The following is a 16,804-nucleotide window of genomic DNA, read 5'->3' as shown; positions in this document are numbered from 1 at the left end:
GTTTTTAGCCATAAAATATAATACATTTCTTGGTAAATGTTCCTAAATTTTACGCTTAAAGCTTCGTAATCTTTCCTAATAAAAGAAATCTATAAGCTCTTGAGTACACAGCAAGTTTGGGAGACATTTTTTATCCAAAAAGAAGTTCCTCAGAATTGTTCGTGAAAATGCTAAAAGATAAGGTTATCAGGTTATCTGTTAATCAGTTTTGCCATGACATAAAAGTGTACCTTTGCAGACTGGTCCAGTATATGATGATTATGTCCCACTAGAAGCAGCAGTTCATTTTATTAAACTGGAAAAGAAGGTGATTTGGCAAAAATTGTATTCTTTCCAGGTTGTGTTGACTGCCTGGGAAACACCTTTTTCATTATTCTTCTTGTGGTAGCCTTAACAGTTTTCTAATAAGGTATACAAAGAAAATTTGACCAGGTGATATTATGTGCAAGTTAATAACATCTCTTTCTCCACCAAACCACCCTTTTACTTGAATAATTATATACTAATTTTATAAACACAAAGCATGTTATTTGGATAATGATGCCAGGGTAACTGCAACAAAATTGGTGAATGTCTGAGTAGGAAAATTGAATTTATACCTGGTGCTGTCTTTTTCTGGTGGTTTTGGATTCCTTGGGTTGCCCTTAGTATGTTTAGGTGTTTTAAATACCCTAAGAGTGTCTTGAATTTATTTTATCCAGAGTATAGATTCGTATTCCTCCAGTCAAGATGTGTTAAAAGCCTATTGCCTAATTTTCTTTAATTTTACAGAGAACAATAGACTAGCCACTAAGAACAGTTATTAAAAATTGTCAGTTTTCAACTTAAAATCTATGAACGTTTGGTATTTCCTTAAACGTTTGGGGAAACTTTTTTTTTCCCCCAGTTGTATTTGCCTTATTTTAAAATTTGTTTTTATGTGTTATTTAAAATTTAGTAAGAATACAGTGTCCTAAATTCTAAAAATCATTTTTGTACCTTTTTTTTGCCTTGCCACAGTGAAGGCCAGCAGACATACACAAGAAGATGTTTGTTCTTTATACCAGGATTTGACAATGGACATGAGAACAGTTGCCATCTTGCCCAGCTTTGGCATAATCATACCATGTTTTCCTAACCAGTCAGTCAGATAAGTTGGAGGGGTAAACGTGAGGGGTTTTACATTTCTCTAGAAGCTCCCAGATTGAGGCCTTTGTTTGCTTATTATGAGAAGGTGCTTGGTTAGAGTTTTCAAAGGAGGTTATAACCTTTGAAGGAGCTCTTCGTAGCCTGAGAAGTTATTTTATTTCTACTTAAAGAATCAGGTCTTTATAGTCTTACTTAGTTATTATGTGTTCATCCGTAAACATTTTCAACTCTAGAATTTGTGCTCAAGAAGTATAAGTGGCAATAATATCAAATACCACTTTAAATGGTGTTTAGCCCCAAAGAAGAGATAAATGTTGGAATTGCTGTAATATTTCAGATCACATCATTAATGAAATCACTGCATTTATACTGAGTGGTAACAATCATTGTTGCATATTTTTCCAATTACTTGAGAACCTTCTGTGTTTGGTTGCTGGAATGTTGCCATGGTCACGTTCTGTGCTGGGTATGGAGTGGTGCACTGTGGAATCAGTGGCAACCCAGGACACCCAGGCTTGGAATTAGGCTATCTGAGAAGTCTGCATTGTGTTGAAGCCACACTTGACATGGACCAGAAGGTTCTGAAGAAACTGGTGGAATCCATCAGTAATACTGTCAAGAGCTGTAAGTACTGACCAAATATCCAGCACTGCCTGAACATATTCAATCAAATAGAAACGTTGGTAGACATACTAGTTGGACCTTAACAAGTGCTTTGTAACACCCCAGAAGTAGAGTTGCTCTATTTTCTATCTAATATTTTGGCCATTTAAAAAAAATAGTTAGCAAGTGAATGATTATCCCTGCACTTACTCTGAAAATATTTTAATCATCAGATGTCCTAAAATATACTGCATACGTGGGAAGACTAGCATGAGAATTTACATGACATCATAAATGCTAAAGGATTATCAGCCAACCAAGTACTGATTTTATTAATGGTCTGAAATTTAACCAGAGATTCCAAAGTATAAAGGTGTCCTTTGGCAACTTCCCTGAGTTCTCTGGCACAAAAGCCATAGAGGCAGATGATTGCTGTACTTCACAGTATTGATAGAGATACATAAGATAGTTCAAATGTTGAAGAAAGATGGTGCTTTTGCACATGGCAAGTGTTTATTAAAGCTAAGCTAATTTAACAGACTTTTTTAGGAATCCTTGCCCTGCCAGACCTTAAAAAGTAATCTTGTGAATATTTGTTTCTCAAGCCCGGCAAGAATTTGTTTTTATACTTTAAGGAAATTACTTTTATTTCAGCCGGCTTTACAGCCTCATTATTGGGTGCTTCCATTTTCCATTGTGTGACCTTGGCAGGATAGTCACCACCTTGTCTGAGAATCTCATTGTGGACATAATTCAGTTTTTTCTTTTCTCAGTTGGATTTTAAATGATCTAAGCTCCTCAAGCACTTCTGGGCCCTGTTTTCCCATCGTGCTGTTATACTACCCTTTAAAATCCATCTGGCAGATTTAGCCAATATTGAATATAGTAAGAAATGCCTGCTGTCATGTGCTACTTTCTTAACAGCCTGAGTTTTATAACATTCAAAAGGAAATTTTGCATGCTTTAAAAATCTGACTCCTCTCCCCATCCTAATGAAATTATTTTTAGCAGTGTCTGCTACCCATATGTGTGTTTAATACCGTTATTTGTTATTTGAAAGCAGTTTCTGAAATAGTCTGTAGATATGAGTATGTAATACTTGATGAGACCCATATCCCTTATATTCTTCTACAAAGAAGATAACTTATAGCTGTTTGAAAAAAGGAATAAGTTGCATTCCTTTCTTTTTCCAAAGTTTTTGACACTTAACTGATTTTTAAGTTATTGTTGAAAGTTCAGGCCCTAAATACTGAAACATAGCTATTGACCAGTATAGCCAGATTACTAGATTTCTAACAGCTGATGTTTATTGAGCTCTTCATTGGCAAGACAGTGCAAAATGGTTTATGTTCATCATCTTTATTCTCAGAACAAACCCAGTGAGGTAGGGGATGTTATCCATGTTTTCAGGTGAGGAAACCTCATCTTAGATTGTTTGTGTAAAGCTAACAGTGGACTTTTCTTGTTGAGGCCAAGCTAGTCTGATGCAGAGTCTGCACTCTGTTTATTTTTCAAATTAATCCTACTGATCAGCATTATAGTCCCTCATGGTCTTTCTGTACAGTGTTTTCCCATAGTAAGGGGACTATTAAAATTTGTTCAAATCAGTTTAGTTCTTGAGTCCTTCTAGTTGAGACCAGGATAGACACTGGTCCTCTCATGACTAGAATTTGGTTGTTAATGGGTAGGAGAGGGAAGGACTAGAAAGCTAGTGCTGCCTTGACCTTCTCAAGAAGGGACTGTCTTTATTTCTCTTGGTGTACAAAGTTCTAATAATTGCTCTATGTGGCAGAAAGTTGAAGTGATTTTTCCTGGGCTTTGCTTTAGAGCTTCTTGTTAGTCCCTCATGTGCCACATGGCCTCTTTCAGTCCAAGCCACTACCATTGCATACTCTCCTCTCAGATCCTCAGCCGGTTTATCCTGAGTCCAGTAGCTACATTTGACTATTCAAATGTAAATTAAAATTAGGTAGAACTTAAAATCCAGTTTTGGTCACACAAACCATTTTTCAGGGCTTAGCAGCCACATGTGGGTTGTGGCTACCAAACTGGACAGCACAGACAGAGAATATTTCCATCATCTCGGAAAGTTCTGTTAGACAATGCTGCTCTGGAGTCATGCAAATAAATCTATTTCCTTTTCCAAATAATAGCCCTAATCTGGTGGGAGAGGCAGATAATTACCTCAGGGTGTAGTACATGGCTTCATGGTGTGTGTAACCTATGTGTTCTCATAGGGCCCCATGCTTAGTTTAATGCTCTGCTAACACTGACTTAAAATTAATTTTTTAGATAAGAGGCCTGCATTTTGATTTTGCATTGGGCCCACAAATTCTGTAGTTGACACTGGCCACGTACCTCTTATTTGTAGTATGGTAGGAGTATTTCCACCATCAGAATCACCTAAAGGTTTATACTGAAGATGTAGATCCCGGAGTACCACCCTTAGTATAGTACAAAAAAATCTCTGGAAGTGGGGCCAGGCGTCCAGATTGTTAGCTCTGTGTGTTCTTAGACACTGAAGTTTGAGGGTCCTGATCAGAATTGTTTTTTCCACTTGAAACTTCAGTTCTGTCAGCCAAACGTCAGTCCCGGTTTGATTGATGGTGAGTTGGGAATTGACCCAGTCTTTTTCACACAGATTGTCATTTTTATACTTAGGTACATTAACGAACTTTTTTAAAGATAAGCGAAGAACTTTAAAATTATTCCTAGTAATTTCATGTGGTTTGATTCAACTGATCATTTTGGCATCTCAAGGTTACTCTGGAGCTTGACTCTCATGCAGCGTATTCCTTAACTTCTCCAGTTTACAAGTGATTGCTTATCATTTATTTAGCAAACATGTATGAGAGCCTTCCACTGTACTAGGCACTACTGGTTACTGAATAGATATTAACATAAGAATAAGATTTTGCTAAAATCCCAAGTATTTTGTGAACTGCATTTCTCTGATCCATTCTTATCAAGTAGAGGAAATAGTTAAATGTAGTGTGATTTGACCTTGTGAATTCATGAGCCTGTCTTTTCTGAGCACTCATGAGTTTTTAATACAACTGATCATCTCCTTTAGGACTCAGCCCAGGAGCACCTAAGGGCCCATTAGTCCAGTATTTGGCTTTTTCTGTATTTGTGAGACCTAACATGGGCCACGATGTGTGCATACGTAGGTTAGTGTACGTACATATTTCCTAGCTATGTCTACTAAACAGGCTTAGAAATATTAGCACCCCAATAGTGATTAGCATACCCAGTGACTAGACCTTGGTTTCTAAATACCAAACTAATAAAAGAACCAGATTTCCTTGAAAAAATAGCTGAACAGAGCATAAAGGAAAAACCTACACTACTCCTGCTTTAACACTACTACCATACTCACAGTTCTCCAACTATGTGGGGGTTTCTCCCAGCAAACAGTTCTCTGTGACATTAGCTGGGTGTCCCTACAGTTTAACTCAATGCTGACACTACCTGGAGAGTGTCAGATTCTACCAGTTAAGAGTTCAGTCCTACAAGACTGCTTCTCACCAGATGCCAATCACAAGTCCAGGTTGTTACCTGTGCTTCTGACCAACTGGCTATCAATCCAAGGTTCACACGACCCCCTCCTTGTGTTCAGTTAGTTTGCTGGAGCAGCTTACGGAACTCAGGAAAGCAGTTTGCTCTCTGGATTACCAATTTATTGTAAAAGGATATAATTGGGAATAGCCAGATGGAAGAGATGCATAGGGCAAGGTATGTAGTAAGGGGTGTAGTTTCCAGGCTCTCTCCAGGCACCTTTGTGTGGTCACCAACCCAGAAGCTCCCCAAACCCCATTCTTTGGGGATTTTTATGGAGGCTTTATCACATAGGCATGATAGATCATTAACTCAATTTCCAGCCCCCCTCTGGAGAAGGGGTGGGGGCAGGACTAAAACTTCCAAGCTTTTGAACATAGCTTGGTTTTTCTGGTGACCAGCTCCCGTCCAGGAACAACCAGCAGTCACCTCATTAGGACAAAAGACATTGCTATCAACAAGGAAATGGCTAAGGGATTTAGGAGCTCTGTGCCAGGAACCAAGGGCCGAGACCTATTTTTTTTTTCCTGTTATCTCACACAGGGATGATACAAGATGAGCCTGGCAAGTAATGCCAGAAAGCAAGGCAGTGTTGCAAAAGCAAAAGGATGAGGGTATGTGAAAGAGGAGTCAACTTGAAAACTCCCAATGGCCAAAGCTGAAACAATTTGGGCAGCAAAATTAGTAGCACAGTATTGGTCTAAAATAAATATATGTGACTGCATACTGAAAGAATTGAATAAATAAATGGAAAAGAGACAAATCTTCCTTAGAATAAATTAATAGTATAAATACTTTCCTAAGAAGTGGAGCTTAATTCCCTTTACCTTGAGAGACTGGCTTCTAAAGACTAGATGATGGAAAGGGAAAGTAGTATCAATAGATTCAGTGGAGAAACCTGTAGACTCACTTAACCGAGTGATCGAGGTTATCAGCAGTGACAGGTCATGTTATTGATAATACCGTGTATCTCCTGATACATGACAAGAACAGCACTTGTAGTATTATTCCCCAAAACACAGTCTAATGAGGAAAACGTTAGGCAAACCTAAATTGAACTTATGCAAAGTAAAAAATGTCAAGGTCATAAAAAGGATTAAGACTGAAAACTTCACAGATTGGTGGAGACATGACAACCAAATGGATCCTGGATAGGATCCTAGAACAAAAAAAAAAAGGACATTAGTGGAAAAACTGGTAAAATCTGTAATTTAGTTAATGATAATGTGCCAACGTTAGTGTTTTAGTTTTTTTCGTTTTGTTTTTTATTTATTTATTTTATTTATTTTTGGCTGTGTTGGGTCTTCGTTGCTGCGCACGGGCTTTCTCTAGTTGCAGCAAGCGGGGGCTACTCTTCGTTGCAGTGTGCACGGGCTTCTCACTGCGGTGGCTTCTCTTGTTGTGGAGCACTGGCTCTAGGCACGCGGGCTTCAGTAGTTGTGGCAGGAGGGCTCAGTAGTTGCGGCTCACGGGCTCTAGAGCGCAGGCTCAGTAGCTGTGGTGCATGGGCTTAGTTGCTCCGCAGCATGTGGGATCTTCCCGGACCAGGGCTCGAGCCCATGTCCCCTGCATTGGCAGACGGATTCTTAACCACTGCGCCACCAGGGAAGCCCAGTGTTTTAGTTTTGACAAATGCACCATGGTTATGTTGTTAACATAAGATGTTAACAGGGAGAAACAGCGAAGAGCCCTACTATTGCATCTCTTACGTAAATTAAAATTATTCCAAGCTAAAAAGTTTAATAAATAACACGGGCCAATCTCTAACATATCAGCACCATTCTCATTACCCACAATTTCTCAAGTATCATTTACAGTGGTTCCTTGACCACATGTGTAAGGTCTTTAGATATAATGAAATGTGAGTTGTATGGATAAAACTCAGAAAAATTTACTAGCTTCTGCAGATTGTGTCTAAAATCCTTGATTGTTTTGTTTGATGACTTGTCGGTATTTAACCCAGAGCAGCTGCTGACTCTGAAACCTCGCTTTCTTCGGGGATCCATTTTTACAATGCTGTTGCACTCAGATGTTGATTCTCCATCAGAGTTGAGCAGGGCTAGTTTCAGGAAAGCATTAATATACTATGCACTCCATACAGTGTGTCCACACCTGAGGTTCTTTTTCTTCATATTCCATAAAAGAAAAAAAAAACACTTTCCAAGTTTTTGTCCTCAGAGCACCACCCCCTTCTATGACCAAGCCTTGAAAAGTCACATTGCTTTATTTCCACCATACTCTTGGTTAAAATGGTCAAAAATCCTCCTAGTTTCAAGTGAAGGAGACACAAACCCCATCTTTCTGAAGGAGGGGTATCAAAAGTCTATCGTAAGAAGAGCATATGAGATGGGATAGATTGTTAAAATCGTCTTTGGGAAAATACAACCTGTCACATCTGGATTCACCATTTGTAAGGTAGTTTCAAGAATCTACTGCCAAAGTGATCTTCCTTAAATGCAAATCTGATCCTGTTAACTTGCCAGCCAAAATTTTTCAGTAAGCCCCTCGTAAAGTCAAACACTTCTGCCACCTGGCCACACCAAACTTTGTGGCTCTCCGAACATGCCTCCCTGCCTTCAAGCTGCCTCCTCTAGCAAATGCTTACTCCTTTGATGGCTTTAGCTCAAGTGACACCTCTTCCTGGAGCCCCTTCTTAATCTCTTATCGCCTCCCCACTGTTGATGATGCCTTTCTTTGGGTCACTACCAAACACCATCAAGCCTAGTGTTTGTGATACTTCATTGCACTTTTATCTCTTGACCAAAGTGTAATAACTTTGAGGGCAGGAACCATGGTGTATTCATTGCCTGGTTCATCAGGCCCTTAATAAATGCTTATTCGATGGATAAAAATTACCTTTATGTCAAATTTGGAGCTGTGTGTGAAGCCTGAGAATCTAATTCAGTTCATAAAATAATATTACTAGGTACCTTTGTAATTGCTTATTCTATAGATTTATCAACCATTACCCTAAGAGTCAAGTCATTCTCTGACCATATTAGAAACCCTAATGTAAACTGCATATTTGCTAGGGGTTCTCATTGGTTTCGGATGGGTAACTTGAAATCATCTCAAAGAAAAAAATCTAAAAATATGTCTTTGCCCCCACCTCCCCCCCACCAAAAAAAAAGGGAGGGAGGAAAAGGAAGAGAAAAAATAGTAATAATAACCAGCTTTCCCTCCTAACTCTTTTAGTTCTCTCAAATAATCTTTAATTCATAGAATCAGACTTTTAGAACCTGAAGGAATCTCAGAGATCATCTAGGATAATACCCAAATTTTATAGGTGAGGACTTGAGGCATAAACAAGCTGAATTGTCCTAAGTCAGCTATATAAGATAAGAAATGGAAGTGGAACCCAGATACTTAAGTCTAGCCAAGCCACGAAGCCTAATCCCTTTGTTTTCAGTCCTGACAGTGCATTAGAATCACTGTGTGCTGCTTAAGCAGCATCTCGGTCTCCCTACCTGCTTTCTGACTTCATTTCCACCTCCCTAGCCAAAGCCCTATCACTCCAAGCCTGGCTTCTATGCTTCCAGTTTTCCCCTTCAATACAACTTCACCAGATGTGTTTCTTAAACCACTCCTCAGCCCTTAGAGCATAGAAGAATCAGCTGAACTCTTGTTTCAAAGCTAACCCCTAGGCCCACTGTTAGCAATTCTGATTTAGGAGGTCTGGGGCAAGGCCTGATAATCTGCATATTTAACAAGTATTTAACAAGCCGTGAGGGGGGATGATTTTGACGCAAAGGGTCCAAAGATGACACCATGAGAAACCCTGCTCCAGTAAAATAAATGTGAATCCTCTGACTAGGTATTCAAGGCCCTCTACCATCAGCCTGTCCTCTTCAATCTTGCTTTTCACTTCTTCCCAACTTGCTGTGCTCCCAACAAAAAGTGTTCTACCTCAACCCCAATTCTTCCTCTTTCCTTTACTCATGTAATTCCTCTTCCTGGAAGTCTCCACTTCTTTACCACCTTCAATACATTCCTTCCTGTATAAATACTATACATTCTTCAAGGCCCATTTCGAAGTCTACTCCCATGAAAAAAGCACAACTCTTCTTTCCCATACTGATTCCTCTTCATATGTCTATAGTGGTGAGTGTTATACCACATAATTTATTATTTATATACTGTCTTATGAGAGTCCTAAGTAAAGCCTGTCTTGATTGTGTGAGCTCTTAAGTAGCAAGTCCATGTCATACTTTTTTTTTTTTTTTGGCTGCGTTGGGTCTTCATTGCTGCGCAGGCTTTCTCTAGCTGTGGTGAGCAGGGGCTACTCCGTTGCGGTGCGCGGGCTTCTCATTGCAGTGGCTTCTCTTGTTGCGGAGCACGAGCTCTAGGTGCACGGGCTTCAGTAGTTGTGGCACACGGGCTCAGTAGTTGTGGCGCACGGCTTAGTTGCTCCGCGGCATGTGGGATCTTTCCAGAGCAGGGATCGAACACGTGTCCCCTGCATTGGCAGGCGGATTCTTAACCACTGCACCACCAAGGAAGTCCCTGTCACACTTTTTTAAATCACTAGAGCATCTAGAATCATAGGAACAAAATAGCTGCTTAGTAAAATATATTTAATTGGGTTGGAGAACTCAGTGGTTAAATCTAAGTTGTATCCATTTGTATTTTCATTTTACAGTAAAAAAAAGTGAAGTAGAGTGTCTCATAAGAATTTTTCACAGCTTGGTGGAAAGAGCTGTTGTAAGACTTGATAACACTGGACTAGATCATAACACATTTCGAGCCATCCTGCACAGCATATTTGGAATGACTGATGATATGCTAATGAATAGGGGTAAGAAGTCATGGAGACTGAAATGGGCCAAGCTGAGATGACAAATATGTATATATTTATTTATATATATATGTTAATACATGGCAAGTTTTCACCAAAGACTTTGCATTTTTCAATACCAGAATTAGACGATTCTGGTAGTGCTACCAATTTAAAACAGTAAATTTGATTTGATTGTGAGGATGGTTTTTAATATAAACTCACTCAGAATTTCATATTTCATAGCTATACCATTTTGAGAAAGAACCAGTAATGACCTAAATAAGCTAGCAGTATTGATTTTTTTTAAAAGATAAGCTTGTGGTTTCAATTGTCTTTGGAGTCATATGCTGTGTAGACATGTAAATTATTTACTTCTTCAGCACAAAAAAAATGAGAATTACTCATTATATTGAAAAAAATCAATGAAACAATTTTATTTTCAGAATAGGAAATTTAATGTGATCCAGTCAGTTTCACTAACAGATTTTTAGTGTTCAACTTGATATGTCTTGATGTATGTATACACCATTGAAACCATAACCATAATGAAAATAATTAATATATCTATCACCCCCAAAAGAGTCAATAATATTTTATAGGATAATTCTAAGATTTCACTGGTAATTTAAAAAATAATGTGTTATTTTGGTAATTTATCTTTAGGTATTATACAGATTCTTTAGAACAGGATTTTGCCACTCTTTAGAATAAAAATTATCACATTGATTATCCCTACTGTTGGTCTTTTTTTGCTGATAGTAACTGTACAAAGCATCACAAGTGAAGCTCATAATTGACCATGGAGGAGAATGGCTTCTTTCTATAAAAATCTGTTGGAAATACATTTCCAGTAATTTTGACTCTTTCAAGAAAGATTGTGTCAAAAACTTTTTTCCCCCTCATTTTGGGAGGAAAGATTTTTTTAATCTCTTAATAATACTCTTGAATTATAAAATAGCTATAAATTACAATACACTTACACGTTCTTTTTCCTTCAGTATTTTTTGCATTTGACAAAGACATAACTACATAAATGTGAAAGAGTGTGTTAAAGGATTATCAGTGTTTTTTCGAGGGACTTTTGAAGAAAAGCTGAAGTGTAAGATTTCTATGTTATTATTAACTTAGTAATATATATTGTCAATTTTGTATTAGTTAATCCTTATATTTATTTATTTTGGCTGCGTTGGGTCTTCGTTGCTGCTCGTGGACTTTCTCTAGTTGTGCTGAGCGGGGGCCACTCTTCACTGTTGGACACGGGTTTCTCATTGCGGTGGTCTCTCTTTGTTGCGGGGCACGGGCTCTAGGCACTTGGGCTTCAGTTGTGACACACAGGCTCAGTAGTTGTGGCTGGTGGGCTCTAGAGCACAGGCTCAGTAATTGTGGCGCACGGACTTAGTTGCTCCGCGGCATGTGGGATCCTCCTGGACCTCCTGGATCCTCCTGGACCACGGGCTCGAACCTGTGTCCCCTGCATTGGCAGTCGGACCCTCAACCACTGCACCACCAGCGAAGTTCCTAAATATTTTTTTAATATAAATTCATTGTTCTCTATATCGCCCTTGCAAAAATAGTTCATGAGAGTTAAAAAAACAAAAACAAAACACAGATGAAATGGGTGTCCTATTTTATAGGAGAGTCCCTAGATCCGGAGTTTCCAAACACTTCCTTCACTAGTTCTGTAATACCCCAGTGTCACCAGGATGGCTCTTCGGCTTAAGGCCCAGGCAAAGGACAGCAACTGAAGTTCAGGACATGTGCCAACTCTGATCAGCTGGCAAGGCTGAGGTTTCTGGGGCTGCCTCTGGGCTCAGCAGAAAATGGCCTTGAATATGGGGCAGCATATAGTTCACAGTGAGGCTATTCCTTGTCTTTCCATCAGAGAAAATGTGAGGGATTGACACAAAACACGATAAAACACACAACCCTCAGACACCAATACTCTAGTGTTAGACTAAAAAGAGAGGAAAGAAGGCTGAGACAGTGAAAGAGGAAAGAAGGCTGAGACAGTGAAAGCCCAGAGGAAGGAGGGTTATAAAGGGAGTTTCCTACAGAAAAGGACCAGGGATTCCAAAGACAAAGATCTCCCAGTTCACAATTTTGTAGGAACAGCTCTGGCCTCACCTCACCCTTACCATTGATGTGACGTATATTATCTGTGTTTTACACCTCCTGTGCCAGGATTTGGGGTGTGAAACCCTGGAAAGAGAATAGGAACAATTTTAAGTAGCAGTTTTCAAGGGAGCAAATTGCTTAAAGTGTCAAATTACTTAAGAAAAGAATGCAGAGTTCTGAGTATATAAGGAAATTTTTATCCCTTCTTGTTCTTCCACTTGAATTTGGATTTGGGATGTTCAAAAGATCTCTAAATTAAACACACGTTTCAAAAATGATAGCAACATTTTAAAAACTCACCAACTTTATTTGACATTTATGACTTTTGTTTCTCTGTTTTGTGGGGGGGGTTCCTTTTTTTCTTTTCTCTTTTTTTTTTTTTTTTTGCTTTTTTAAAAAATTGAAGTATAATTGGCATACATTACATAATTCTTTTTTTTCTCCTTACAACATTATGTGCTTTTCTTCCCCCACTTTTCTCCAATCTAATTTTTCACGGGATAACACGTATATATAGTTGTCACTTTAGTTTCTTATAGTTGCAGTGTTCTTATAGAAAAGTCTCACTGAGAAATGAAAAGTTAAGTTTCGTGGTTGTAAATTCTTATGAAAGTGGTCGTGACATAATGCAGCTAGACATGATTGAATAGCATCACACTATCAAGAATTTTTTCCTCCTCTAATCCCACTTCCTAAAAATGTTTCATATACATTTCAAGATATGTTAATTTGGGGAAAATACTACTTCTAGTAGGGTTGTGTCACAAACTCATATATGCTATATATTGGAGAAATGCAACAAAAGACAGAATTAATCTGATGCTTTGGAATTTTATACCTGTTTTTTTTTCTCCCCCGCTTCGTCCCTTCCTATCTTTCTCCTGCTCTCTCTCCCTCCCTCCCTCCCTTCCTCCCTTCCTTCCTGTCCTAAAACATTTAACTAGATTACAGACTCCACAAGAACTCCTTCACTGTTATATTCCCAGGACCTGAGTAAGGTCATTTGTGGGATGAATGAGTGAACTGTAGTAGTGCTTACACAGTGCAATGGAAGTCATGGAAATCACTCTCTAGGGAGAGATGGATCATTTTGGATAGTGCAGATGGGTAGACCCCAAGGAGGTGACAGACTCACTACCCAAATATATTGAAAAATGTTCTTTGTCAATGATATAGTGAAGTGTACACACTAGTTTTTGCACTCTATGTAAGAAGGACATTATAACATTAAGATACACACATATTTATATGTATATGTGTGTATATATATGCACTATATATGTATGTGTAAATTCTTTCTTTTCATATCCCCAGGGGTATTTAATCTTGTGGAAAGATTTATAAAATTCCTCCACTATGTAGAATATAGGTTGTATAAATTGTTTTTATCCTTCTTTAATTACATATTGAAATAACTAAGGAGAAGACTAATGACATTTTAACTGCTCTTATCCAAGTCTTTAAATTTCGTATGCTTTAAAAAGTCTGTTTTGAAGTTTACTGTTTCAATGGTGATGGTTACATTTCTCGAGAGAAAACGTTTGACATGCTGAACAGTCTACACCAACAGTCACCTGAAGAAGATACTGATGAAGGAATAAACGAGTTGGTGGATATAACACTGAAGAAAATGGTAAGAATAAAAAAAACTGTAATTCATTATATCTAATCAAATGGATGTTAGATAAAGCTAAAGATGAAGAAATGATTTATTTCCCTACGTAATGAACGTAACCATTATGAGAGCAGGAGTTTGTTCTCTGCTCTATCCATTGCCTAGAACAGTGCCTGGCTGATAGTGGCTACTTAAAAAATATTTATGGAATGCCTGGGTGATTCAATGAATCACTACATTAAATGAATGTTAATTTTATTATTTTAAAATATTTTACTATCAGTAAAACCTCATTATTTGGGAAGTGGGGTGACAGATTCAGTTCTTTTAAAATTGGATGCAAATGTAGTCTGTCTTCATGACTTTTGCTCTCTAATCCATCTAAACACTCATTATAAAGTAATAACATAATAAAAATAGTTGTCCCTTATAAATTGCTTACTATATGCCAAGCCCATCACAGAACTTTAATATATGAACTCATTTTATCCTCAGAACAACTCTATGAAGTTGAAATCATTCTCTCTACTTTGCAGATGAGAAAACTGAAGTGCAGATAGGTTTATACAAGGTCATGATAGAAAATGAGGTGCAGAATTCATCTTTCAATGAAACTAATAATACCTCTTTATTATGGACATAGTGATTTCTCTCTTTTTCTTACTGTGACCCTAAACTGGATACCAGTGAAGGTTTATGACTCTAAGGTGGCCCGGGCCCAGCTCACCTCCATTACTTTGGAGCTCAGGAAAGTAACAGATGATGAGGTCTGCCGAGTCTCAGATTCAGCTAACACAGACTTCAGGATGTCCTCTTCCATTAGAAATACTCAAGAGCCATGGCTAAGGCCGAGGGTAGACTTCTTGAGAGACAGTATGCTTCCCACTACCACACCCACCCCCTTCTTTTTTTGAAAGAAAGTTATGGAGTGAATCTTTTTCTGAAAATTATTCAAACCTTTCTTTAAACTAGACTCTCAGCAACCCTGATTTAGTTACGCCCAGAAGTGAAAAAACAAGAACCCATTAAATCAAATCCAAATTGGATTAAGCGGTTAAAGGTATTCATAATCTACACACATGCTCCCTCCATGATTTAATCTTCCATAGTCCCTGTCATGAATACTCCATTCCAGGCTGGTCTGTCTTCTTCCTGACTTGCATTCCTGTTTACTGTCATAATCCATGTTGGGCCATTCGTCTGCATTTCCTCCTGACACCTCTCCACCTATCTAGATCCCAAACATCCCTAACGGCCTAACAGTAATCTGCAAGCTTCTTCTCATGACCCTAGTCCATCTTGAATTGTTACTGTTCTCTCAGCGCCTTGCTCCTTATTAAGCAACTTCACTGTTATACTTTTTACATTATATCCTTATCTCAAGTAAGAGATCCTTTGAGAAACAAAGCTAAAAATTAAGCTTAAAAATCTTTGGCACTTATTTTATCACAAAAGTATTATAATGGACTTCCTCTAATTTTCTGTCTTATTTCCCCAATTAGGGTATAAGTCCGTTAGGGACAGGGTTTTTATATGTCTAAGGTAATTCAGGTATCTTAGCCTGCTTGGGCTGCTGTAACAAAATATAGACTGGCTGGCTTAAACAACTAGAATTTATTTCTCACAATTCTAGAAACTGGGATGTCCAAGATTAAGGTGCCAGCAGATTCACTTCCTCACTGAGGGCTCTCTTCCTGCCTTGCTGACAGCCACCTCCTCAATGTGGCCTCACATGGCAGAGAGAGGGAGCTTTGGTCTTTCTCTACTCACAAAGACACTAATAACATGATGGGGCCCTACCTTCATGACCTCATCTAAATCTAATTTACCTCCTGAAGTCCCCCACCTCCAAATATCATCATATTGCAGGGGTTAGAGCTTTTAAGACATGACCTTGGGAGGTGGGGAGAGACATTCAGTTCATACCAGGTATGCCTATTAGACTAATAGGAACAAAGTAAGTGGCCTCCATAAATTAGTACCTTTTGATTTGTGTAAGCAGTGCCTACAGAAGTGTGAACTTACAGTTTGACTTGGTAAAATCTTTTATTCTAGACAGTTATTTTCCATGCAAAATTAAAAACTACTCTATCATTTATCAAGAAATTATCTCCTCTCTAGGATTATGACAGCAATGGCAAGATATCTTTTGCAGACTTTGAAAAAGCAGTGAAAGAAGATAAACTTTTGTTGGAAGTGTTTGGACCATGTTTACCAGAAGCAAAGGTACAGTACCAGCAGCCAAACTGGTTGAAGGAAAATTTCAAAGGATCAGAAAAGAAATGCTTGCTAGACACTTACCTCTGCAGGACTTCAACACACTACTGAAGTTCGGGCAACCATGAAGATCTCAGCCCCATCCTAACATTTGGGACCCAAGACAGTAGTGACTAATTATATTCAAGACCTTTTTTGAGCTTGTAACCACCTTAGCCATATACAATTCCTAATTTCCTGTAAATATTTTCCCCCAAAAAACCCGAGGTATATTGGCTTGCTTAAGGGATAGAACAGTAAATATAGAGTGGATTCAGCAAGTACCCACCATAAACTGCTAGGAGGAAACTTGATCTCTTTCTCTTGTTTGTTGTCAAACAATGAGAATAAATTAAGCTTTTAAAATTTTGGACACGTATAGTACTTTATAGTATTTTATTTGTGCTCATGAAGGATTTTCGAGTATGAATATGACAAAGGTTTTCTGAGCCAGAAGAATCAGCCTGATAATTAATTTCACTAATTAACATTTCCTTTTTTTTTTTTTTTTTTTTTTGCGGTACGCAGGCCTCTTACTACTGTGGCCTCTCTCATTGTGGAGCGCAGGCTCAGTGGCCATGGCTCACGGGCCCAGCCGCTCCACGGCATGTGGGATCTTCCCGGAACAGGGCACGAACCCGCGTCCCCTGCATCAGCAGGTGGACTCTTAACCACTGCGCCACCAGGGAAGTCAACATTTCCTTTCTTAATTCTTCCTTTGACCAACTGTGCTTTGTAAACATGTGATATAG

The 16,804-nt window shown here is 38.5% G+C and overlaps 1 protein-coding gene across 1 annotated transcript; it reads left to right on the top strand.

Moving 5' to 3' along the window:
• The first annotated feature begins 428 nt into the window (after positions 1-428).
• Positions 429-16,647, top strand: LOC113618364 (EF-hand calcium-binding domain-containing protein 1-like). Its single transcript, XM_027102455.1, is given in 6 exon segments — positions 429-1,752; positions 9,929-10,084; positions 11,065-11,085; positions 11,088-11,165; positions 13,666-13,814; positions 15,918-16,647. Coding segments are annotated over 6 exon segments (789 nt in total). The 5' UTR covers positions 429-1,574; the 3' UTR covers positions 16,125-16,647.
• The last annotated feature ends 157 nt before the right edge of the window (positions 16,648-16,804 follow it).

The sequence above is a fragment of the Aethalodelphis obliquidens genome, unplaced genomic scaffold (assembly GCF_003676395.1).
Source record: "Aethalodelphis obliquidens isolate GAN/ISIS:26980383/991018 unplaced genomic scaffold, ASM367639v1 scaffold5, whole genome shotgun sequence".
Taxonomy (NCBI): domain Eukaryota; kingdom Metazoa; phylum Chordata; class Mammalia; order Artiodactyla; family Delphinidae; genus Aethalodelphis; species Aethalodelphis obliquidens.
The sequence above is the reverse complement of the archived record's forward strand: the minus strand, read 5'-3'. Positions and strand labels throughout refer to the sequence as shown.